Source organism: Anguilla anguilla, chromosome 2 (genome assembly GCF_013347855.1).
Source record: "Anguilla anguilla isolate fAngAng1 chromosome 2, fAngAng1.pri, whole genome shotgun sequence".
Classification (NCBI taxonomy): domain Eukaryota; kingdom Metazoa; phylum Chordata; class Actinopteri; order Anguilliformes; family Anguillidae; genus Anguilla; species Anguilla anguilla.
This window is the reverse complement of record NC_049202.1, coordinates 19,809,706-19,836,914: the sequence shown is the minus strand read 5'-3', so window position 1 is coordinate 19,836,914 and position 27,209 is coordinate 19,809,706. Positions and strand designations below refer to the sequence as shown.

The 27,209-nt window shown below is 47.1% G+C and overlaps 1 protein-coding gene across 3 annotated transcripts in view; it reads right to left on the bottom strand.

Moving 5' to 3' along the window:
* Positions 1-27,209, bottom strand: part of LOC118220941 (metastasis-associated protein MTA3-like) — a 48,390-nt gene that overhangs the window by 9,417 nt on the left and 11,764 nt on the right. For all 3 annotated transcript variants that reach the window (XR_004764034.1, XM_035405422.1, XM_035405421.1), the window contains exons 5-14: positions 25,834-25,897; positions 25,496-25,613; positions 14,632-14,734; positions 13,607-13,706; positions 11,640-11,828; positions 10,588-10,662; positions 9,587-9,645; positions 9,356-9,480; positions 7,154-7,308; positions 6,230-6,452 (exon numbers count right to left, since the gene is read on the bottom strand). Coding sequence is in view for 2 of the 3 variants with exons in the window: in XM_035405422.1 (XP_035261313.1) it covers positions 6,230-6,452; positions 7,154-7,308; positions 9,356-9,480; positions 9,587-9,645; positions 10,588-10,662; positions 11,640-11,828; positions 13,607-13,706; positions 14,632-14,734; positions 25,496-25,613; positions 25,834-25,897 (1,211 nt within the window). In the remaining variant the exon portion in view is untranslated. The remainder of the gene's footprint in view (positions 1-6,229; positions 6,453-7,153; positions 7,309-9,355; positions 9,481-9,586; positions 9,646-10,587; positions 10,663-11,639; positions 11,829-13,606; positions 13,707-14,631; positions 14,735-25,495; positions 25,614-25,833; positions 25,898-27,209) is intronic.

Genomic DNA, 27,209 nt, shown 5'->3' with positions numbered 1-27,209 from the left:
CGTGTGTTTTCTTCCATTAGACCACAAACCCTGATGGCCCTGAAAACCACCATTGTAAAGTCTGCAAGTCATAAGAAACTTATGTAAGTATCAAAAACATTCATCATTGGATCACACACAAAAAAAGTAAAAACTCCAGAAAGTGAATTATCTGTTTAAAGCTTCATTACCATGGGCAATTGCTATTGAATTTTTATGTCCTTATCCACCACTTCCCAAATGTCAAGCACTGAGGCTTGTAAGAAGCACTTTTTGAGGGTGTGGAATTTCGAGTTTGTGTTAGTCACCCTCTGAATTCTCATCACCTTTTTTTAACTCCCCGTACAACTGGTTCAAAAGAAAGAAAAAAAGAATGAAAAATGAAATACTGCAGTGTAGCATTTTCCCTGCCAAATTTCTTTGTAGATTGAAGGGACATACATAATTCTGTCTGTTTAAAAATATGTATCAAGGATATTCATACAAGAAGGCACTTGTTTTGAGCTCTGTGTAGAGACATGCATTTTAACTCAGTGATTTCTGTTTCTGTTCTCTACCATTGCCATGAATCAGCAGGAAGAGGTGTTTAATTGATCGAGAGCATCCATAGGTTATTCATGGTCCCCCCCCCCCCCCCCCCCCCCCCAAAGCACCTTGGTAAATCATATGCTGGAAAAAATCATAGGATGGGGCAGGGGAATTCTTAAAGATATTTATTTAGGGGTAGCAATAAAATGTTCTTTAGTTTGGACAAGAGACTATATTTAATAATTTTTTTAAAGTATTGAAAAAAATAATATGAAGTCCTGGATTCATAAGGTGTAGCTGAATGAGTATGACAGTCACACATTAAAAACTGAAACAGCAGGGTGATGCTGTTCCTGTGCTTTAGTGCTACCTGAGGAAGGGTCTTTTACCTCAGTTGCTGCAATAAAACTCAATCTGTGGAAACGGCTCACAGAATAAGTGGGGTGTATAACTGTAACCCCCTGGATAATGACAATGGCGAAGATATTAGTTTGGCTGGGGGGATGGTGGGGTGTAGGGGCTGATGCTGCTGTAAAGAAAATATTAATCATGGAGCAATTTCAGAAAACGTCACTCTCTGGCGAAAAATAAATCATTTGACGTTTGATGTCACTGGCCTGCACCAAATTCATTCAATTTAATTACTGCCAAAATGTCATGTTTTACCTGAAGACAACGGTGCACAAACTGTGGGTCGTGACCTAAATTTGGTTCGCGGGACGTATCTATTGGGTCGTGAAATCATTTTAGTTACCCCGGATTTAAACCAAAACATGGCATTCCCGCAGCGTTCAGCGCTCTAGCCGGAACTCATTGTTTTCAATGGAGAAATGTGACCCACGTAATTCCTTCTGCACTCTTGCTAAACTGCTTAAAATAATTGTTTTTGACGCTCTTGCTTGGCTAGCTAGTTCTTGTTTAGGCCAGCAGTGCGTAAACTATGGGTCGGCCATTCAAATTTAGCTCATGGGGGATTATCTTGGTCGGTGTAGTTTACAGCAACAGTGCATTGTAATTAAGCCTGTAAGGAAAAAGGTGTTAGTATTAAGTAGGCATAATTTATTTCTACAAATAAATGCTAAATCGAAAAAATAAAACTAGTTAAAACCATAGACTGTCGAAAAATGAAAACGCATTTTTATTGTTTGCATTTGACAGTGAATTTCATATGATCAAGTATGCCTGCTTTAATGTTGACTGGTGCGTCATTCTTCTGCACTCCACGCCTATTCTATCAATTAACCTGTTTATTGCTTATACAACGTAAGATAGTTTATCTAATCATGGCGATTCGGTCTTTTTGTGCTTTTGACTTCAAACAAAATATGTAAGTATTGAATTATTAGCAATGTTTAGAAATATCATCATTAGAAATGTGTTTAAAGTTTCCCACTGGGAAATGGCTAAGTGATTATGTCCCATTAAAGAGAGACTCACTGGCGATAACTGTAACGTTATAATGAGAAGAAAAAATGTTATATCCTACGGTTTTCTGTCTGGCAGCTTTGCGCACTTTACCCATACTATGCTTCATTGATAAAGCCTTAAATTCTGTTAATTTGACAATGCTTTCTATGATTATTGCTAATTTCAGTAAACTTTTGTCATTTCATTTAGGTTTTAGGTATTAAAAACATGGCCGTTGTCAGCAGTTCAACAATTAATTATCAATTAATTTTTGGTAATGAAAATGACATTTCCAATTTGGGTTGCGAAAAGTATGAATTGATATTTTTGATCATCACTGAAAAGGTTTGTGCACCCCTGCGTTAAGACACATCTACAGTGAGAGTCATGTCTCCTCTTGAAATCATAATTCTCTCAAATTGCATAAAGGGCTGGCAATAGGTGGGGCAGAAACAAGGTATGGACAATCTGGATTGGTGAAGAGCAATAGGTATCAGGACAGAGGTGGGCAATGAGAGCTGTATCATGCCAGTTTCTGGTCTCAATTACTTAATTAGCCCTAACATGTACTCCAGCTACATTTCTAGATAAGCGCACTGACAGCTGAAGACTGTTATTGTGTCTATATGAAACGTCCTACTGTGATCGAATCTACATGCGAACCAATGTTGATGTATACAGCCAATTGGCTCATTCAGCCAGGGTAACTGGTGGAAACAAAAACCTGAATACAGACCAGCCTTCCAGGACTGGAATGTCCCGCCCCTAAATCACGATATTTGGTGGGGGGGGGGGACATGTAGGCCTTGAGGGGCGTATATACAAGCATGACTGTATACTGGTGGGTAATGTCGGGACTGGGAAAATCAGGACTTGAAATAAGAGGCAGATATTAGTTGTAATTGGTGAGGAGGGTAGTGGTAGAGGCATTAAGTGATAAGGTGAATCATGCCACTGTGCTCAGATGAGTATTTCTCTATCAGGCATGTAAGAGTGTGTAAAGGTTATAGGGGTGTGTGATCACAAGCAACCGGTTTGGCGATCGGTTAATCATACATCAAACCTGAACCTCTTACCAGGGGAACATGCCAGACATATAAGGCCTCACTGGGGCAATGGAGGCAAGATGACAATGCTTCAATCCCACAAATCTAACACTACTTGCTATCAGAGCATTTGCTACCTTTGATTTGTGTGCAATAATCCACCCCCCTCTAGGAAGTTAAGTGAAAGTGGAACACATTGCAGCATTACTATGCTCTCCCTTTGTTACTAAACTGTACGATGTAACACTATTGGGCAACTATACTGGTCTCCAACCCAGTGCCAATGTCTACCTGTGAATTACAACTAAGTCCATGATTTTTATGTTTCCTTGGGCGGTTCTTATGTCAAAGCAGCTGTTCCCCAGGGATGTTCCAGTGCCAATGAAATCATGTGGATGGCTGAAAATGCAGGACTTCTGCACAGCAGCGTGGTGACACAAATGGAAAGGGAGGGGGTAAGCGTAGTTCGTGCCCCGCCGGGTCATCCAAAGAGGTGATGGGATTGGACAGGAGAGTTCATGTGAGAGACAGAGGAGGAGCCTTGTTTGACCCCACCCCCTCCTGAACTCTGCCTGACCCAGACATTCAAATGTCAACCAACAAACATAGACACACAAAATGATGACAAGTCAGAGGGAATGCTTTCAGCCTTAAGTTTTATTTATTTAATGAATGTAATTTATTTTTTGGCCACAGGACAGTCACACGAAGAAACAGAAGCCAACAGAAAAGACATGCCACCTGGACACTGACAGAGTGACATGGAGAGACCGCTGCCAATGGGAGACTGTGGGTGGGGGCATGTGGTGATGGATGTATGGCAAGAGAGGACAGAGTGTGAAAATAACAAAAATGAATGTTAATAACCGGACAGTGAGACTGCAATCTGAATTCAAACAAAAAATGCGTTCAATGGATTTTGTGGATGTCATTGTGACTTAAAAGTAAAGCTGTTTGCCCTTCCCTGGTTTCAAGATCATCCCTGAGGAACAGATCCAGTTTGGTGAAGGGGCCAAGATATATGCACTGGCCGGATTACATCATAAATAGACAAACACTCCCACTGCAGCACCATGCCCCCCTTTCCCGAGATCCCAGATGATCATGAGTGCCCTTGACAGGCTCATCCAATCATAGCTGGTGGGATAACCAATGACCCATTTCTACATTTTCTTAATTTGCTGAGCAGATGTTTACCCAGAGTAATTAAAAATTCATTATCTTTTTGCACGTGTTGCCATCTGCATATCTGTATATTTTACGGAAAGCAATTCAGGTTCAGCACAAAGTACAAGGTAGCAGCGCGCTGACATGAACCCGAAATCTTTGGGTTTTGAGTCTGGTTCCTGAATAGATACAGCGACATACTGGTTGTTGGTTGCGCATTTCAGATCGAAGCTAAAACCACCAATTGGATTGGCGAGGGAGCTTGTCAATTTCCTGGCAGAATTTTGCCATTTACGATGCGGAGAGCTGGAACAAAGATTATTCCTGCTTCCGGCTAATTCAGAGACCAATAAGCCAGACAAGACCAAAGGAAACTTGTGTGGCACGTCTCTGGTGCTGCCGCCACCACAGCACAGCCATTATTGTTCACGCAGATATTCCAGTCTCAACTGCCCAACCTTAGAGGACTCGCAATCTGACATTTTATAATTTTTACAATGTATTTTAAACTGATAAGCATTTGAAAATGTACAGGTTGGTTTCTTTGGCTTCAAGTTTAGGTATGGAATCTTGGTTACAAACCTAGCTGAAAAACTGCGCCCACCTGCTTCCTGCCTAACTGATTCTTTTCTCGCTTTCCTTGCCTTGGTTGGGAGCCAATGTCTCCGAAGAAGGCTGCCCAGTTTACAAGAATGACCAGCACAAAAGGCAGATCTCACTGACCAATCACCCACTGAGAGGTACGACTTTGAGCCCGGTTCAGACTGATCAGTTACCCAATCAGAAAGTACACCATGCCCCCTCCCAGACAGCTGCAGTGACATCTGTTTGCACGTTTCATGTGTTTGCACAAGTGTATTTTTTGGGGTTTTATGTTTGCAAAAGCTAAAGGGGGAAAAGGCACAGGGATTAACATCTGTCCACAGAACTGCAGTATCGTTTAAACATTCCCAGGAGAAATTGCTATCATTATCTCAGAGGTGGGTATGGAATTACAGCTGTTGAAAAGCTCGCATTTGTGTGTACAGGGAAGAAAAAATCACACAAAATTGCAAGCCACACTGCACTGCACCCCCAATCCTGATTGCATTCCCCAAACACCACAGTGCCCCCCCCCCCCCGCCCTCAATACACAAATGACCCACTGCCTAGCCCCCTAACACACAAACATAATTCCCCCTTTCACCACCGCATGCGCACACACCGACACACCCAGATGAACCAGATGAACACCCCACCACACAGACACACAACCCTCCACCACTTAAACAAGCCCCACCCTCACCACATCCCAGACATACAAATGTACATACACACAGGACCTCCTAACAGCTACACACACACCCAGATGTGTGTTTCAGGGCAATATGCTCCACTACCAGCGTGCAAACATTCCAGCAAAAACCATAAGTGTACACATACCAGCGCAGTAGGATATGTGTTCTAGGATTTCTGATGTGCAAAATAAAGCTTTCAGTAAGTAAAATACTTCGCTTTATCTATGTACAGAGTAATCTTCTAAATACAAGGCTCACGCTAGGAGCTCCACTTTAAGTCCTAACTTTCTAAGGCGCATCGCTACAAATAAAAAGTACTAAATAAATAAATAAATAAATAAATAAATAAATAAATAAATAAATAAAAAGCCTTTGTACCCATTTCTTGGATTGTGTCCGCGCGTGCATGCTAGTGTGGTGTAAATATCGTATACCAAATTAAATACAAGTAAGTGTCACATTAAAACAAATAAACAAATAAATACACACATGGTTTTAAAACAGTGAGGGGGGGGGGGGGGGGGGGGGGGAAAGCAAAAATAAAAGAAATTTGGGATTTCCGGATGAAAGAATTTTGATTCGATGCGAGAAAGTTGTGACTGAACGGAAATAATAAAAAAGGTGATTGAAACAGAACAATGGGGGAGCAGGCATTCTTTATTGGAAACGGGACAAAAATACAAAAAAATATAATAATTATAATAATAATAATAACAATAATAATAATAAAAATAAAAACAATAAGAGACATGGACATGGGGGGGGGGGGGGGGGGGGTGAGAGATGGGGGCGTTAACTGAAATTAGGAATTTAAAGAGCTCTTACACTCCGCCTTTATGGCGCCACAGTTAATGGGCACAAAGGGCCGGCGGGCCGCCTGGCGCAGCCTGATGAGGTCACGGCACATGTGACGGGCCAGCTTGGTGAGGCGCGTGGCCTGCAGGAGGAAGGCCTGCTTCGTCTTCATGGAGGACTTGGGGCTGCCGCTGTTCCGCACCGGGACCATGTGAGAGGACTGGCGGGCTCCGTGCCCGCGCGGCCGGGGCTCCTGGGGGGGGGGGGGGGGGGAGGCGGGGGGGGGGCGGAGGGGTAGGACGAGAGCGGTCACGATAAGAGCAGGATGGTATACACGGAACGGATGAGGGTGTTTGTCTGTGGGGGTGGGAACCAGGGTAATGCACAGGTTGTTGGTGGTGGGGGGTGGGGGGTGGGGGGGGTAATTATGTAACTTAGCACTATCATGATTATGGTTATTATAACTACTTGGAAAATTTTCAAGTCTTCAGAAAATTAACTGAGAGCGCTAAAAGTCCTGTTGTCATGCCAACGTGGAAAGTTCCGAAGTTGTGATGAGAACGCGGAGGGGGTGCTGCGCGGGGCTGCATGAGGGACGGTGCCGCACGCTGTTACCAAGCTCTTGCAGTCAGCGGGATGCCGCTGGACTGCTTCCTCCCCGCCGCTCGGGGGTAATTTGACGAGGGGGAACGGAGCTTCTCGGCTAGCGTGGGGGCAGTCTCCTGAAACCCGCACACGGCAATAGCACCGAGACGCTTGGCTCTGGCCTTCGGTAACCCCCGGCACTGGCGAACCAGTGGGAACTGTGCGGGTTCTGGCTCGTTACCGTCGCTGATGAAGCGGTGTGGGGGCGTGGCTTACGTTAGGGGACGGGCTGGGGGGCGTGGCTTATGTTAGGGGACGGGCTGGGGGGCGTGGTTTATGTTAGGGGACGGGCTGGGGGGCGTGGCTTACGTTAGGGGACGGGCTGGGGGACGTCTTCTCTTCCCCCTCGGCTCGGCTCGGCATCTTCAGCCCCCCGTACTTCTTCCAGTACGTCCAGCAGGACACGCACAGGCGACACTGCATGTTGGGGGGGCCCCACGAGTACCACTGCGGGGACTGAATGGCTGGGGGGGGAGGGGGGGTGGAACAGAGTCAGCTGACAGCGATCACATGACATACAGAAACCCTAAACCAGCACCAACGCACCTCAATCCACAGAAGTGATAAACAGGTTAAGCATGAAAGGACATACAAAAATAAATAACAATGAAACACTGCATGAAAGTTCACATTACAGGCATTCACATTATCCAGAGCGACTTACAGAACTTTCACATAGCATTTACATTACATCCACTTATACAGCTGTATATATACTGAAGCAATGCAGGTTAAGTACCTTGCTCAAGGGAATCGAACCTGTGACCTTTAGGTTACAAGACCAGTTCCTTACCCATTATACCAGACTGCCACCCTGTTCACACCAGTCAAATACAAGAACCACTACTTTGAAATACAGGACTCAAAAAAATGGTAAAGTGAATGAGGGACAAGTAGGCAATGCAGAGGCCGCTACACATCCATCCCGACTCATCCACTTATTAACCAAAGGACATCCCAGCATGCATAGGGTCAGACTACTTTGCCTACCAGTATGGCTAGCATAGCTCCAAGAGGAGGCCTCGGTGACTTTGAAAGCGGGGCGTTGAGCATTTAGTTACTGTTCAGCTTGACTGACCAAGACAGTCACCTTGCACCTGATTTGCGAGCAGCGGCGATTTTTCATGGGATATTCAGGGACAACACCCGAGACATTTTTCGACGTCCCATCAGCTAAGCATGAGTGAACTGAGTGAACTGGCGGTCATGGAACAGTTGTGTCATCCCTCCTGCAGAACTCCTCATGCAGACACACTCAATGCCATGGTGCATAAGACACCAATTGCCTCTTTTTGTATATGCGTGTTCATTTAACATTTGAGCGAGTATCAGGCTAAATGTTTTATACGGGATAGGTCACTGAAAATGTACTGAGTCATGGATACAGAACGTTTTGGAACCATTATGCTACGCTAGCCTCTTCAGCAACGTTGGAACCACACTTAAAAAATAAAAATAAAATAAAAAAAACAACAATCCATCTATTTCACTTTCACAATACCGATCCTCCAAGCCTGAGTCCCACTGTCCCTCCCCCTCAAGAACAAAGCATTGAGGACAAATGGCATGATGTTACCTCATCATTTCTGTCTTACAAAGAGACCGTTCTATTGTATTGAGTGTCAATGTTTGTCCTGCCACCTTAATTCTTTCAACTGAGAGCCTCTGAGTGATTAGTGATTAGACGTGGTTTGGTCTCTAAAGGATAGCCCAGACAAAGGCACTGTGTTAACAATCACAATGATTAAGACAAAATTTCTCGATTGATCAGTCTATACACACTAATGACTTCATAAATAATGGTCAACAGTGACAGCATTACCTACCGGCTACCCCTGCCCTAAAGAACTGCCCAAGATACATTTTTTTTCACATGAATCAATATTTCATGCAGGTCAATATTTCATATAACTGTTTATAACCTGGTTATAATTCTGAGCGGACAATATTTTCCCCTTTTTTATCCCCGATTTTGAGCTCCTAACTGCCTGCCCTTTCAGTCATCATGATGCTGCATTGAAGCAGCACATCACTGCAGATGCGTGAAATGCATACTATTCCAACACCCTCAGCCTGGGAGCCATGTCTACTTGAGATCCTATAGATTTCAGAGCACCACAGAAGACAAATTGAGCCGACTGAAGAAAGCTGAGGAAAAGTTGACTGCTCCGACCGACTGGTCTTGCTGGTGCGTCATCAGGAGGACCTAATATAGATCCAAAGGAGACCTGGCAGTTGCTTAGCTGCCCAACTCTTGATAGGACAGAACCGGTCATGCTCGCCAAGGCTTCAGCTCGAAGCTGTGATGTAACCGCAACCGACCTGCGTTTCTGCGGTGAGAGCTTCTTCGACCAAGCCCCCCCCACCCCCCCGACACTGTTCCTCAAACAACGACTGACGTGCGAGGGAGCAACTCTGCTTAAAATATTTTCTCGAGGACGGAGTGAAGGTCCCATGGAGGACTGGAGCCGACAGGCGTCAGAAACGTTTGGATCGTTCGACAGTACTCACAGAAGCAGCTTTCGCACGCTCGCCCGACGCCCGCCGTCTGATACCCGCCGGGCCCGGACGCCCCGTTCACAGCCGCCGCCATCTTGCCGTTGCTGACGGCGATCTGGTTGGGGTTGGGCTTGTTACTGCCAATCAGACAGAGAGACCACGTGAGAGAGATTGGTATTACTGCCAAGAAAAGAGGGGAGGCTGGATGATGTGAAATGCGGTATTTATGCGAATATCACTTACTATGTCGGGATGTAAACTTGTTTCAACTTGCTCTCTGCCTCTGCAGCCTTCAGCCGTTTCTGACAGTGAAAAATCATGAGCGTGAGGGACAGTTCATATGTACTGTTACAACACTGGAACAGTAGGGCCACATAAACCCAGTTTTCACATGTCCTGCCCTGACACTGCAACAGTGTTATTCAGGGTTTTCGTTGTCCTGGCCAAACACTGCTGCAGTGTAAATCACATTTTTGACATTAAACTCATACTTGGCACTGTCCTGTCTGACACCACTGCACAGTTAATGGCACTGAAGCAGGGCTATGTAACCCCAGTCTCGGGGTCCCCAGTGTGTGCTGCTTTTTCCACAATTTGATGAGAAGAAAACTGAGTTGTGAAAGGAACCGTTTATGTAGACCAAAGCAATTAACTGCTTTACAGGAAAAATCCCCCTACATTCGTAAATGTAAGTGTGGACACCCGATTTTGAAATCCAATAACCTAACTGTGCGTGGGAGTTGACTTGACACAATGGCAGACAATGACCCAACCCTGCATTCAAAGCAAAAGAAAACACAAATGCATGATCTCAAAAAAATAATGGCAGGACCAGAAAACTGAATTTTAAACTTTAACATTTTAACCCTGAATACGCGGGGGTCCAAAGGGAGTTCAGGAAGCTCACATTTTGAGGACCGTGTTTCATATTTACACTGTCCCAAATGGCACCCATTAAAATATTTTCAAGTTCTTTTAACTTCCTACTCCCTTGGGAATTTTAAACTCGAGCACCCCGGACCCCCGTTTTAGGAGTTGTAACCTGCTGCAAGGCTATTCAAGTCGGGGAACCTTTACAAAAATTTATTGTCCAGCCCAATCTGAAGAGCGCGTGTTGAGTATTATGGTCATGGCCACTGTAGGCTACCAAGTAGCATTCCTAGCCGATTCATCATTATAAAGACTATGGAAAATACGGTAACATTGCATAGCAGCACTCTGTGCTACAAGCAAACCAAGCTCACCTGTTGTACGTATCTGTCGGTGGTCTTCCACATATAGTAGTACTCGATGATGCTGGTCAACGATTTCCATGGCAGCTGAAACAGATGAGAAGAAGGCAGGTCAAGAAGGGTAGTCAGGTCAATACAGACCACAGCTTCTCCACAGCGGTCAGGATTCAGTCATTCATGGTTAACTGAGGAGTCGAGGTGGGTCACAGGATAACGTGTGGAAATAAAATTAGCCACTGTACATGATATGCCTTCCACTGAAATTCAGAGAAGTTTCCCACCTGGAATACATCAGTTTCAGCTTCAAAGTTAGTATGCACATAGCTTTCAATGTTAAAGCATTTCTAGTTCTGGTTAGTACAGGTTTTGTTTGGATATCAGAATCTGCAGTAAAATATGCTTCACCACAAGTGTATGCTATTATTTTTCTAAAAGAATCCCCATCTGTGTAAATAAAATAAAATAAAGACTTTTTCTTTTGTTTTTAAATGAAGCACAGATTCTTACATCTTGCCCAGAAGGAAAATAATGACCTGTCACACAGTGGAACATCACAGACCTTCTCCAAGTGATCTGTATGCGAAAGACGGACCTGCAAATATTAATGGCAACAGACTGGCATGTCTGCGATTGAGCCTCAAATCGATCAGTCTAACTCAATTACCCAGAATGCCCGGGGCAGGGGAGCCCAGGGTCGGCCTCAATAAGACGACTGCGGTAGTGTGCGATGTACAGTGTGTGTTCAGCGACATTTGTGCGTGTGAGTGTAAGTTGCATAGCCCTCTCACACTCTGGTGTGTGGCCAGAGAAGGGGTCGGCTCTACAGCAGGACAGGAACATCTCGCCCTTCTTAGCTTCTCACGCCCGACTCCCCAGACTCTCCTGCTGCCATTTCTGTTCTTGGACTCTCTCACTCTCCCTCCCCCTCCCTTCCTCCCTTCCTCCCTCAGTCTCACACTCCATCTTGCTCCAGCCCTCCCTCTCGGAAGCCCATCTGCCTGTCCCTCCCTCTCCCTCCAGTGATGTAATCGGGACCGCGGTCCTCAGGGGGCGGGCCCACTCACAAAGTCTTGCCGAATGTCGTTGAAGTCCTTGCCGTACTTCTCCAGGGCCTCCTCGAACAGGTTGGCCTCGGATGAGCTCCACTCCTCCATCTCGTCCCGGCAGAGGACCGGGCCGCCCTGCGGTACGAGCACGCCGATGGCGCTGGACAGGTCGTAGCCGTGCCGGTGCAGGGTGTCCATAGCGTGGAACTGTGAGAAAAGAGGGCGGGTGAGCAGATGGGTGTGTGTGTGTGTGCGTGCGCGGTCCAAACTCAGACCGACAAATAGCTCACTGCCAAAGGGAGGCACCTCAAATCATAATGAAAACTGCAAACGAAACTGACGCGTGAATGTTCCGCCAATACATTATTTAATCTCCCTCTCTCTTTTGCGGTTACACGTTTCCATGGAGTGACAGTCACGATTTATCTGCAGTAAGGGGGACAATACTCCTCGACTGACATCGTTTCCAGCTGGGCCTAACTCCAGAGAGAGAGAGAGAGAGAGAAATATGGCTGTGAAGGGGCTGAACGTTTGTGTGCATGCGTCAAGTACCGGCCTGTCCAAATGCACGTTGCAATTCAATTCACTGGCTGGCTGTAGAGACTGGCTTTTAATCAATGTAACAGTTCTCAACAGCAAGTTTCCCTCCGCAGTGCTCACTGATTACAAGGCGCCATGTACAGCCTTCTCCTGCCCATTTCCGTTTATCAATGCAGGACCTCTTTCCACTTTAGAGAAATCGCACCCACGAGTAGCTTTCTGCTGTGGACTTGGATAACGGGGTAACTGGATAACTGGGTTTCAGTTGTACCAGGCGGCCCAGGAGAAAGAACAGTTTCGGCTCAGCGACTTGTAGTGGGACGGAACTAGAATACGACACAGTTATATGATTGTAGCCCTGCAGTTCACATCAACAAACGACCGCACACTTACAAATACACAAATGCAAGCACATATGTACAATCTGTCAAGTGAAAGGAAGGGAGACTGCCATTCAAAAACCCTCTATTTATTTTTTGAATTAAAATTTTGGCCAAGTTTCTCATTTAATTATGGGCCAAGATGCACCTCGGAGATCTTTCTATTTGCCGCTCAAGTGAGGAGGACAGAATTTCCTTGCAGTCCAGCTGATTCTCTCGATTATTAACAATTCAGTGCTCTGGAGCTAATTAAGGGTGGGAGCTGAGGCTGTGGATTTAAGAGCAGATTGATAAACAATTAACAAAAAAAAAAGAAAAAAAAAAACATCCTATTAGGTACAAATGACTGTAGCAGATTCTGCTACCCAAATTCTATGTGTCACTGTGTGACAGATACGCCTGAAGGTTCTCAGCTTTATTATTTTTTTACAATAACAGATTATTTCAACTGACTTGTAGTCAATTTTAGTTTTGATATTGGTATTCCCTTTGCTGCATGTAGCTCAAGACAGGAACATTTGTTTGATAAGTAATATAAGTATCACGAGCACTTTTCATTACACTGGTGCCCCTAGAGGGGATTCCGTGTCAGCGCATGTAATCCATGTGCATGGACAGGATGCACCTGCGTTTCACTGCCCTCCTTCGTTTCACGGGTCATTACACCACACCAAGCATGCTGGCAGCGCTGCCATCCCAGCTGACCTGCACGGCTGACATCAATTTGCCACAGGCTTTCACCTTTCCACACAGTGGTAAATATTATATACACACACACACACACACACACACAGAGGGTGATGCTCAAGAGTCTTGAGCTCTCAATCGGCTCTAGGATGCCTGGCTCAACCCCTTGCCTGCACCCAAGTCACAGCTCTGACCCCCACCACCGTCCAGCAGCTCCTCCTTGCGAACGAGGCCCCGCCCCCTAAGCAGTAGCTCCACCCCCAAGATACTAGGCTCCGCCTCTCAAGCCACGGCTCTACCCCCCCGAGCCGCGGCCCCGTTCTCCGGAGCCCTACGGTCCTTGACCTGGCTCTCCAGCAGAGCCTCGTGGTCCCTCACCAGTGTGATGTCTCTGGAGGCCGCCGCCGCGCTCATGTGCAAGCTGGGCTGTCTGACGGAGCTGCTGCAGTCCAGCGCCCGGGCGAACGTCCCCACCGCGCTGCGGGAAGCAAAAGGGCAGGAAAGCCGCTGTCACCATCACCATCACCGCCATCATTCAAAAAAACGCATACGTACCTAATAAAGTCCCTTGGCTGCTTTTATGAGGAATTTAAAACCAGAGGAAGCCGTTTTATAGCGTAATTAGTCTATTCAATATTATTCTAACCCCCTATTCCCGCAGGTGAAAAAGCTTGAAAATCACTCGCTCACAGATCCCTCCCGCTCCGCGCGTCGCCAAGACAAATTACGCGTCACCCTGCAGGGCTACGTGCGGGTCGGCGAGTACACGGCCCGGATACGACACCCGACCGCGGTGCCGGTCTGCGCCGACGTGAAAGTGCCTTAAAAACTGGATTGGGTGAAGTCGGAATTCATTTTCGGCAGCACGTACTGATGACATGCAACGTGTACGCAAACGTACGAGCTCCGAGACCACGAGCTGGGCTTGTGACGCCGTACTCCACTGCAGGTTCAGTCGTTCTGTCCCGGACTGGGAGCCGACAGGCAGGAAACGAGCGTCGCGTTCGCGCCGCCCGCAACACCGCTGCGGTCCCGTACCCATTGTCCTCACGCAGCGGCCGATATTATTAGACTTCGATTACGCCGTAACGCATCGACGCCGCGTCTTTTGTTTTAAGCCGAGATAAAAGCTGCCTCCGCAATAAGTGAGACGGCAAACAAACTGAAGCCGTGCGCGGGATTTATTGACGGACTTGCCGATTTGTAGGAGCAGTTTCTGGAACGGGCTGAATGGTTGATTGATCGATCTATTGACCAACTTTACGGACAATGGGTCCCATCCTGACGCGGCTCGATATGGGAAAAACAAGCTTAAACCCGCTCCCTGTTACTCCAGGTGTGGATGTCCCAGGGAAAAGACAAATGGGGGGGGGGGGGGGGGGGGGGAAGGTCAAAGGTCATACCGTGCAACAACCAGGAACTGGTCGATCTGTTTGTTTGTGAGCGGGCACTCGGGGTCCCACATCTTCACCTCCAGTTTGGACTGGTCCCGGTCATCTGGTTGACCTGTATGCAAAAACAGGAATGGAAATACTGATTACACTCGCTGATGAAGCCCTGTATGCGGCATCTTGTCCTTATTATTTCTTCATTTCCCACGCTGAGACGAGAGGCCAGCTCTCTGCTACGGTAAAGGAAAGCATGCGGGGAGAAAACTCGTGGCACGATAACCAAATCACAGAGGACACACAAAGGACAAACAATTTGAACACTGCAATCAGAGGAAGGGCACAAACAAACTGAGAGGAGGACAGAAAGGTTGGCGTCAGAGGAAGAAAAGTATGAGAAAGGAAGAGAGAACAAGGAAAGAACCATTCGCCGCTCTTTGACTAGTAACAGTACATCTAACTGTACTGCCTTTCTTTTTGTCTTTTTCTCTTGGAAAAAAAAACAAACAAAAAAAACTTACCTGTAGTTTGTTGATAAGACAGCCAATCAGCAGCTTCCATGTGATCCTGTGATGTGTTTTTGTCAGTCACATGGAAGCTGTAAGGCCTTCCTACCGATTGGCTGCCTTATCAACACCAAATGAATAACAATAGTAACATTTTTTCCCCTAAAGCATTTCACTCGGCCTCTGATGTTTGGATGTTTATTACCACGAGGTATAATTATTATAAAAGGCAAAAACATCGGCAATACACCAGATGGTGGCGATGATTGTTACTGCAATTGATAGTCATCGTTGCTATATATCGCCCAGCCCTATGTGCGCCACATTAAACAGCCAAGCATGTTGCTAAGAAACATGAACGGAATTTGAAGCTGTCCCCTGCGGGACTAACGAAAGCAGTGAATTCGGCTTCCCAGGTCGCCACCCGATTCTGGCAGGGCTGGTAACTGTTCTGGCCTCTCCCGTGCTAACTTTCTGTGCTGTGCGAGTGCGTGAATGTGACCATGTCCATGTCCATGTTGAGAGCGGGGAGGGAAAGCACTTTCCGGGGACGGCGAACGAGACGAGGGGGAGGAAAAGCAAAATTAAGAGCGTGGGCGGAACGACGGTGAGGAGGAACGAGGGAGCGGGGCTGGCAAGCGCGGAGGAGGAGGGGGAAAAAAGAAAGTGATGAATCCCTTTTCCAACCCAAATCTCCCAGAATGCACCTCTGTGGCACTGGAGGGAAACGCGGCTCATTGATTATTTACAGTTTAATTTAACTTCTAATGGGCGTCTCTCGCAGTGGCTGTCAGTCCGCCCGTGACAGGGACTCCGCGTGACGGCTACTGAGCAAAATTAATGGACGCGAATAAACGAACCAGCCCGGAGAGCGGTGCGTAACCGTGGCGACAGAGGGAATTAAATCATTCAGAAGTGGAGGCATGAGAATGCGAGGGGAGCAATCAGTAATCCACCCACCCTTCCATCGTTACCGCAGTAACGATCGCCATAATAATCATTGTTAACAATATTGCCCCACTGCTTCAGTTCCTGGGACCAAAGGGGACATGTACATGTTTATTCACATTTATAAATATATCTATATGAGTGCGCACGTGTGTATTGGTATTGTATTCAAGTGTCATTAATTATGAACTACAAAATGCAGAGACTTAAAAAAAAAAAAAAATCCTTCCTGGAGCAAATCAGTGGAGTGACATGAAACGAAATATGAATAGTGAAATGCAAATCGTGCTACACGCGTCGTCTGTCCCAGGGGTTCCCAAACCTCTCCATGCCAAGGACCCCTGAAATATGCGGTCACCTTGCCATGGCCCCGTCCAAGAAAGCAGACTACTGTCCATCCACATACTTTGTGAAGCACAGCACAATCTTGGACTATACTGAAATTTATTCATCTACCGAGATCCTGTTTCATTTCCTTTTACCTTGCTTAATTTTATGCATTGTTTTTCTCCAGTCAATTGCCACCAACTACTCTGTATCAGCAAACACTTAAGTAAACTAATCCCAAGTCAATACCACTTCCATTCCCTATTTACATTACTTTCCTTTTATCCAGTTACTTTTTTTCCACATCAGTTTTCATAGTATTCCATATTAGCAGCCCTCAAGATACATTTCAATAAAACGAAATATTACACCTACTCGAAGTATTCTTGTACTTACTTTCATTTTATCCAATTACGTTTTGCAAGATACATTTCAATAACAAAGTAGAAAATACTGTATTTACATCAATAAACATCTATAAACATGTTTATGAGAGAGGAGGAGTGTATGTGTGTGTCTACTTGCAGTGGTGCTCCGTGTTTTCTTTAAAGTACTTGGAGAGCAGAGAATCCTGCTTCACAAAGGTGTGTTGTGGCAAATGGAAGTAGACATTCAATAGCTTTATCAAAGAGGGAGGGCAATTCATCCTTCACATATATCCAGTACTCAGGGAGTGTGACAGATGAAAATTTGACTTTCAGTTCCCCCCTATTTGACATATCAATCAGTTCTTCTTGGGACTCAATGTCCAGGCTGGTCCCACCTCCAGGACCAAAAGGGTCTCTGATCCAGCTATGGTGTCCATCAGCCAGGTCAGGGTAATACTCTTTAAAATAAATCCTCCAGGTGTGTGGGGTGTGAAATCACCAGGGTGAGATGTTGTCTGACCCTACACGACTGGACACCAGGTGTGGCTGAAGGTGAGGGAACATCTCTGTCACTCTACCTGTGAATTTGCTTGTCCACGGGGTGATTTTTTTTTTTGCATGAAGGCACACACTTTGTCCTGGACATTTAATGTGTACGTGCCACTTCCCTGCAGGCTTCGAGTCAGAGCGTATAGACATTGGAAAATGTCCGACATATATGCAGGTTTATGTCTCCGAGCAGCCTCTTGCATGCTGGTGTTTTTCAGACCACAGGAATGCGGTGACCTCCTCTCCTGGCTCGTATACACAGATGGCGATTGCCCCTCTCGAGAGCTGGCGTGCATTAGAGTGGAGGAGCAAGCCCTCGAAACCGGCGCCCATCTCGCCGCACAGCGGAGCGAACGGCCGGCGATTGAGAGGGCAGGCTTTGATGAAATACGCTATATTAATAACATCCTATAGAGCTTCAGAAAGTTCATCATCAATCCGCTTCGCCACGAGTGCCTCCCGATGTGGCGTACGATGCACGCCAACTGCGTTGGGGGCGTTCTGCCTGGTAAGTGCCGTGACTCCGCTACGTTTTCTGGTCATTGAAGTGGCCGTGTCAGAACATACACCCACACGCCACGACCAATCAATGCCATTTGTTTCAATATATATAAATAAATATATATATATATATATATATATATAATAAACTCACAAAATGTCTTTCCCAGTGGCTCTGCTTTCAAGTGCAAAACAATTTTTTTCTCTACAATGTTCTTATCACCAATAAACTGAATATAAACAAGTGTAGCATTACCTATATCGGTGCTTTCTCCATATGGTCTGGGCCCCTCCTTCTCCAAAAGTGGAAGGCAAACATCTTGGGCCATCTCACTAATACGTCTGGCCGCTGTGTTATCAGAGAGTGGTTCAGCATTACCGTTCCGAGCCACTTCATCACCCCGTAATTCACAAGCGATGTCTTTAGCAGCTGGAAGACTAAAGCCGCGTTTCCACCGCAGGAACTTTCCCCAGGAACTAGGAACCTTTTGAGGACCAGGGTCTAAATTAAGTTCCGGGGACTTTATTTTACCCCAAGTAAGTCCCTGCTCGGGGGGTAGTACTTTCCAAAAGTACCGGAACTTTTGGGGTGCGGCGCAAGCACTGAATATTTCTGATTGGTCGACTGCTCGCAGTATTTTATTTCAACCGCCATTGTTAAAAATCTGCTGCAGCAAACCGATTTATTTTCATAATAACTTGAATTTAAACTTGTATGTTATGCGGCGCAGTAGCCTACTTTTGGTTATAGCCTGCAAACGTCTTGGAATTATAACGTGTGCTCTTCTGTTCTTTTCTTGCTTTAGTATTTGTTTTATAAAATGTTAAGCATTCGTGCTGGGACAGCATATTAGGTACCAAAACATTCAAACGGTTTAATTCGGTTGCTGAATATTTTCTTCCGAATTTTCTTTGTTAGCCTGTTATAATTGACTCAAAACGTTTGATACAGTTATGTGAGGTATGCGGTAGTTCTGCGTAATTGACATTGGTGATACAGTAAAAGCAAACTGGAAATCACCTTCCGCACTTTTTGTCAGGGTAAAATAACAGGTTAATTCTAGTAATCGTCCCTTTTGCTTTTTCAGACTGCCATAATTTTACTCTGCGATTCTTCAATTCCACAAAAAGACCAGGAAGACTATTGACTAATTTATGGTGCATGGTTCGCATCTGGAGGGCACACTTCGCTGCTCCGCTAGCAGTAACTTTGAAGGAAAGCAAACGGTGGCTGTACCACTGCTTATTTAAATTTTCACGCAAGTCCGAGTTTTCATTCTATTTATTCTTGTCATTTTGCGATTAGCCTATATGGAATTGACGATGAGAGTCGAAGTAATCAATTCAACAGCAAATTGTTTATGATGTGTGCATGTTTTCTGCTGTTCTTGCCAGTTATTTGTGGAATGTGAATGCATTCTGTCGCCTCGGATGTCAAGACATGAAAGTGAATGTTCGCATAAGAACATAATAAATGTGTTTGAGATGACATATAAAACAGTTACAATCTGAATATTGGCCTGTTATATCCTATTTGTTGCATAACAACGGTCAAAGTCGAACTACCAACGAGAGTTTTGCTTGACAACGGTAAAATATGCCTAAACAGCCGCGGAAGAATATTTCCATTTCAGGTTATTAAGTCGATAAAAATCAATAAATACTAAAGTAACCATATATAGTCATTGTTGGTAACCCATTGTATAAGTGGAGTAAACCCCTCCGGGCTGTCCTGGTTATTAGAAAATAATGTAGGCTACTTCGGTGGTAGTATGGGATTACAGAAGAAATCATACGACAGATAGACCAACGACAACGTCGCTTTTTCATACGTCAGTGGACTAATTTTCCTAATCTTCGCGGGACTTTAGACCGCGGTGGAAACGCAGACAAGGGCTGAAGGAACCTTTTAGTTCCTTGAAAAGTAGTTCCGGGTACTTTGGGTGGAAACGCGGCTTAAGGTTCCCTCCCACTGTGTGAGGTTTCTTTGAGCAGGAAATGTGTTAAGGGGTCAAAAGGACACACTTTGAGCATACACCAAAACTGTTGCTTGCTGCTTGAATACAGCTGACTGCCTGATAAGCTGGTCTTCAGTTCCTTGGAAAAATTTGATTCACCTTCCTGCTTCACTTGGATGCCTTTAGCCAGTGTTTTAAATGTTTTGATGGCTTCAAGCACTCATTAGATAGGGTTTCAAGACAAAGGACAAATCTTGGGACATCATGTCCAGCCTTCCTCTTGCTAATGGTGAAGCCAAACTTGATACAGGTAGGCTCGTATTTGCGAAGCTTTTTCTGGCCTTACGTGAAGTACTTGCTACTGGGCCATCTTCGGTCTCCTGGTCAGGTCTTTTTCGTTTTACCACAGGGCACTCACTCAAATCATTCCAGATTTGAAAACGAACAAGCAGAACAGAGAAGAATGATCGCAACAATGTTTCTCAGCCAGTGCCCTACATGTGCAGTCATTATCAAATCTAGTCATTATCTGGAGCAAAGAATCCCTGCGCAATGACGGATGTTGACAGGCACTATGAAAGACGTGAGGCAATTGTCAGTCTCTCGCGGCCCCTGCTTTGAAAGCCCCATGATCTATACGGTTTGGACAGGGGTTCACTGGGGATTCAAACCCAGAGGCCCCAGACCCATGTTCGGGAGCTACGGCAGATGTGGACCAGGAGAAAGGAGCTACATTTGGGAAAGCACCTCCCAAATGTAGACCCCGACCCCACGGACCACCTCTCCAACCGCTCGCTTCCCAGACCGTCGCTATCTGGACCGGACAGCACCTCAGACTCCACGCCCCGCCCCACTGACACTTCAGACAACAGCTGTAGAAACAGCCAGCCAAAACCTGATTAGAATAGACGAGCGAATAAATGAATGGATCGATTCATTAACTTCAATGCGGACGGGATGCTTTGTCCTTCGTCCCGATTTCATCTTTCTGTCCGTTTTCTGCCTTATCGTCCGCGTTCCGCCGGCTCCAAGCCTGGCGTCACCTCGCGTGATTCATTTCCTGTTATCACACCTGTGTTGCCCTCTGTAAGAATGGCTGAGTGATAATCCCATTGTGAAACACACAGCAGATAACCTTTGACTGGACGCGATGATAAAATGGGTATACGGACATCCGAGTGCTGTTACAAACTGCACGTGTGCGTGTGTGTGTGTGTGTGTGTGTGTGCACGTGTAAACTTGCGCAAGCAGGGGTGGCTTACTCTCACTCTCACACAAAACACACAGACAAATGCACACATGCACATGCACACACACACAAAGGCAGACATGCATACACATAAAAACAGACACGTATACATACGGGCAGACTAACACGCACATGTATTTACAGACAGACATGCACGCAGATGTCCGTATGCACAACGCAGCAGCACGCACACAGTCAGACACACACAGGCATGTGTGCTTACACAGGCAAAGCCTGCTGCTTCCTTACAGGCTGTGTCAGAACTGAGGAGAGGGCTTAATGAGTGGTGTGAAATATTAACTGAGCAGATCTGTGCCTCTTCTTTCTGTGGATGCCTCGTCTTCATCATCATCATCTCTGGCACAAACCCACGCTGCTACCATCTTCATCTCCATTTTTCATCCTCATCATCACAAGCGCACATGCTCGTGTAAGCCATGCGTGAAATCACTGCAGTGATGCTCCCTCATTTTCTCAACAGACAAAATTACTCAACTGACTCACTCACTCTCCACCGACTCACTCACACACAAGACTCTAGAGCTTATAAAATCAACACACCAGAGCTTATAAAATCAACTTCTGTCATTCGTAAAGCCAAAAGTGTTCCAATTTGCTGAACCTTAATTAAGGGGCGTGGCCAGAGGCAGGACACACGTAGCTGGTGCTCCAGCACAGACTGCAACGGAGTGTTCCGTTACCAACGAATGGGAACAAACAGCAACGCCCACTGAGCTTTCGCCCTCGACCCCGTTAAACCAAAGAAGAAAAAGGGCCACCGCACACTTTGTAGATACAATACAGCTTCCGTCAACCACTTCTGTTCCGTTGGCATGGCGATGTAATTAATTCTAGCTCACTCAAGTTGCGCGAGATAGTAGAAAGAACATGTATACGGCTATACGGGTATGCTGCAAACACACCGCTAGCGTGCACAGAGCTGAGGGAGCGCTCACGCGCGCACGCACACACGCACGAGGCAGACCTTCAGCCTTTTATGAGAAGAGAAAAGATATTAGCCACGGAACATCGCGGCTGTTCAATTAAAGCTGGTCTGCTGGAATTATTAATGGTCATAAATCAAAGGCGTTTAATGAGACGCATGAATATTGCAAAAGCGAAGCGCCGAGACCCCTGCCGCGAGCCTGCCCCGCGAGTCTGTCATCCCGACTGCCTCAGCACCTCATCCGCCAGCATCGCGGGGAGCGCGGGGAGCAGCGAACAGCCTCCACCCACATCAGGCACCACCCGCACCAGGTCACACCCACATCAGGCTCCGCCCATACCAGGTCACACCCACATCAGGCTTCACCCATACCAGACCCCATCCCCATTAGCCCACCCACATCAGGCTCCACCCACATTAAGCACCACCCACACCAGGCTCCAACCACATTAGGCCACACCCACACCAGGCTCCACCCACATTAAGGCTCTGCCCAAAGTCTCCACCCAGAAACCAGGGGCCTCGTGCATAAAGCGGTTGTGCGCACAGATTTGATCGTTAATTGCGCGTGCGCCCAAATCCACGCCAACGTTGAAATGTATGAATCTTGAAATTGTCATGAAAATGTGCGTACCTCTTCGCAACCTCCAAACCACGCATACAAACTATTCCAGCATTGCAGGCAGAGTTCTCCCGATCTCTCAACAGCCACGATTATTTGAAAAGTATGTGTATGAACGGGAGTGTAAATGTATCAGTTCAGTTGTTTAAAACCAACAGCAATACGTGAATTTCAACAAAAAATGCCATTGATACCTACATGTAATGAATGTGGGTTGTATTAACATCTACAAACACGCTACAATAATAATCAATAAAAGGCAGCTCCTGAAACATAGGCTGGCATTCACATTAATAATAATCGAGCCGAGATATTAAAATATCGCGTTAAACCAATAGAAGAGAAGCAAAACGTGAATGGCTGAACTGCACGACAAAGGCGACGCGTTTCTTAGTGTCGGCCCACTTCTTCTTCTGGCCAAGGTTCTATTCTGCTCCCCAACCTCGTTCACAGCTGCTGCCACAGCTCGCCAAGCGACATGTTTACAGTAGCTTAGCTGGATACAGTCGGCTACTGCTGATGGGACCAAACAGCAGTTGTGCTCTAGCCTGCTCCTCCATCAACAGCACTTGAATCTCGCGTTCAGAGAAGTTCTTTTCTAATCTCTTTTCCGTCTTTATGACTGTACGTTTTAATACGGTTACAATCACGTTATTCAGCAGACCGGCACCTGGAAACCACTCCCTCCAGCCTGTACAGTGGGGGCCGCTTTCTGCCTTTGGAAGACAGAAGGGCTCAACCCTGAGGCCCGCGTGTCAAAGACTGAGGCAAATGTTTCTCCCGTAATGAGGAGCAACAGAAGCTAACGCCTTTAGCTGAAGCGCTAAAGGCTTTTCAGCTAAAGGGGAACCGCGCGGCAGGACGCATTTATGAACCCACCGCCCAAGCCTTGTTTACAGAGAGCGCGACGGGTGCGTCCAACCCGTCTCCAGCGTTTCATCGCACGGCGCTATTTCCCAGAAAAAAACCGTTCGTTCCGCGACTCTGGCTACACGCAGAGAGACGTGCGCGCAACCGGGGTTTCCACAAAAACATAAGTGCCGACGCAGAGGCGGAAAGGCACGCGGACGCGCACGCGAAGACCGGCGGTGTAGCGGTTTCCAGCTCAAAGGGGGGGGGGGGGGGGTAGGGGAAAGGAGGGCTTTATTTGGAGAGCCCTACCGAAACCGCGCCGAGTCGATAAGCCGAGCCTGCGCACTGCGCTGTGGGCAAACACTAATCACCCGGGGAAACGGGAGCAGCTCAGCCGGCCGGACTACACCGCCCCGGTATTGATGTAACCCTCTCGGGACAAATAAATATCTCCTCACAATGGATAATTCTGGATTACACCGGACTGAATTATTCATAGGGAGGGAGGAAGGGTAAGAGAGAGAACGAGTGAGAGAGACAGAGAGGGGGGGGGGGAGAGAGAGAGAGAGAGAGAGAGGGAGAGAGAGAGAGAGAGAGTGCTTTCACACCTGCAAGCCAAGGGAAACGTACAGCTCAGAACAAATCGAGTGCCACATCATCACTCGCACTGGACTGCCTTCCGGAGAGGAGGGACGGGAAGGAAAGGAGGGGGGGAAACAAGTGGAGAGAAAGTTAAGGGAGGAAGAGAGGACTTCTTTTGACTTTGCCTTGTGCTTTTCTCTTCTTTTTTTGTTGGCATTTTGTCAAAGAAAAGGGGCGGGGTGTAGCCGACGCACCAGGTTCGGGGCGGTCAGGCACACGAGCTGACGGGCAGAGATCGGGTTCGATTTTGCGGCCGGGATGCTCAAACCCCCCTTGCGCGTGTCAGTAAATGCAGTGATGTCATCGTGAGGCTCCGATGCCCATGAATCAGAACAACTTTTACAGTTTCAGAGAAAAGCCTGTAGCGGGTCACAGCACCCCGACTGCACAAAATGAACCACACTAGCACTTTGGGTTCTGCGGCAGAACCCCTTTCAGACACAGATCTTTTAACCCTATTATTCCTCGATTCTTTCTATTTGGAATGTCCAATTATTTTTCATGGCTTCCTCAGGACAGCAGACGCAAGCACATACGTTGCTGGCTGATGTGGCTTTTAACCCTTCGAAGAGTTTTTTGGAATGTTTTTTTTATTTTTATTCTTAGTCGGTGTTCTAGAACTCTTGCTTTAGATTACCAGTAGTGATTGTTACATCATCATTAGAACGTTCAGTTAAGAACATTCTAATCACATATTTGTGATCTTAGGCCTTAAAGGGATAAACTTGCGGCCCTCAGGCTGTGCAGCGCAGTCGCTGCAGTTGAGGAGCGTACCCCCCGATGCGTAGACACCGCGGGGTAACCGACCTCGCGCGACGGGCCGAGGACGGACGGAACGCGTCGGTGACATTACAGCCAAACGCGCGCTGCCTGCCAGTGCCAAAGCCGGCCCCGAACGAGAATGTTGTTCCGAGTCCAAAGGGCTCCAACATAAATCACAAAATCACATTTAAAACAGTTCAATTGTGTGGCCCGGGGATGGTTGTGGCCCTAAAACCCTTGGTTTTCAACAGAGGGTCCATAGACGCCTGGGGTCCTTGCAGATAGTGTAGGGGGGTCCCTGGCCAGATTTGATGGGCAAGTACTAAAAATAGATTTGGGAAAACATTTCAAAATATGAAACTTTTTAAGCACAATACTTTTTAAACTTATGCCAGCGTTCCCCCAGATGTTTATGATCCCGGGTGGGGGTCCCTGGATCAGAGAAGGTTTAAATCCCCTGCTGGTTCTGGCTGCCGGGATTCAGTACCGGATCGCTGAGGTGCATCCCGACACCACAGACCCACCACTTCAGCAGGACGAACCTCCCGGTATCGGAGGTCAGAGGCGTGTGGTACCATTTTGGCTGAGCTGGGGATAAGGGAGGACTGAATGGGTGGGGGGGGGGTGGCGTTGTGTGCAGGACACTCACCTTCCTGTAGCATGTCCGGGACGTCGGCCTGGAAACGCGGCCCCACCCGTATCTCGCCCTTGTCTGCCAGCAGCGTCTTCTGTGTGGGGTCGTACACCAGCGAGTAGAAGAAGGAGTCCTGGTAGAAAGAGAGACGGGATTGATAACTGATAGCTTGACGTTTAAATTTTTTTTTTTAAATGTCCTCGAAAAGAAAGGTTCCCTGAAGCAGCCGTGTTCTGCAAGCCTGTGGAACGCGTTTAATTTCGTAGCCGCCGAGCTAACAGCGCACTTTTCGCTCGACGTTTGACTTTAGGATCCTTCCACCCGCGCCCCCCCTTACTCACGGCCAGTCATACCTCTTTGTCCAGGTAAGAAAGGACAGACTCCGTCTCGTTCAGTAGCGCCACGCTACACTTCCCCCTGCCGAGAAAAACCAGCCATCAGAGACGCACCACACCTGGAAGCACCGCTAACACACACACCTGCCCCTGCTCCTGAACCCCCCCCCCACCCCCCCCCACCCCCCGTACCCGAGTGAGGGAGAGGTTACAGCCAACAGAGGTAAAGAAAGATTTTAAAAAATTCAATTTTGAAGTTAACTGCATTGACCAGCTTCTGCCATAACACCTAACCGAATTGTCAGCAAGAAACATCAAAGACAAGAATCTCATATTTGCCCTCATATCAAAACAACCTCCACATCATCGCCTACAAGTGAGAGAAGACACAAAACTAAAAAGGTTAGATAGTTCTGCATTTATGACGTTAAAACGGGAAAGGCAGCATTTCATCCTGAAATAGCATTATTTAACACGCCATTCTGTGTGTGTGTGTGTGTGTGTGTGTGTGTGTGTGTGTGTGTGTGTGTGTGTGTGAGCAAGCGAGCGAGAGAGACAGAGAGTTTCATGTTCTAGCACATTTCTGTATGTATGCTTTGGCAATACTTACAAGTGTATTTAATGCCAAATATGCATTTTTGAATTTTAATGTGAATCTGACAGGGAGCGGGATGGAGGGAAGGAGAGAGAGAGAAAGAGAGCGAGAAAGAGAGAGCAAATACCCCTCCTCCTGGGAGAAGGTTTGTAATGAAATGCCTTGGGATCGCTCAGATTTCACATCAACACCGGCGTTTGTGTACCAAGAGCAAACTGCGATCACTGCTTGCAAGCAGGAAAGAGACAGATGGAGGAGTGACAGGAGGGTATGAGGGGAGATAAGAGCGTGAGTGGGGGGGGGGGGGGAACAGGAGCTAGGAAACGGTGCAGTTTATTCTTCCATGCGGCTCTCGGGCTGAAAGGGATGTTGCCATGGAAACGGACGCCGAGCCAGAAGGGGGCGCCGGCGAGGGGTCCCGCGGCGAGCACCATTTGAAACGTCGTGCTTAACGTGCTGCCTGTCCCCGCACGGTGACGTTCGCAGGGGTGCACATCTGCCTCAAAACTCCCGACAGGCAGAGACCGACCTAGCGGCGAGTGACGGGCGACATTTCCACCGAGCTCGGCGCGCGGCGTGCAAAAATTTGGGGGGAAGCGCCGACGAGCTTCTGCTCGCTCGCACAGAAGAGAGGAGGGCCCGCAGCGCGTCCGGGAACAGGTCTGCGGGGCGGGGACGCGACTCCAGGCGCGATTAAGACGCGTACGCGTGTCTTTTTCGCGGATGCCGCCCCCGGCTCGCCCCAACCGCCGCCGACGTGCAGGCGTGTTCACGCGCACCAGCTGGACACAGGCTGCCC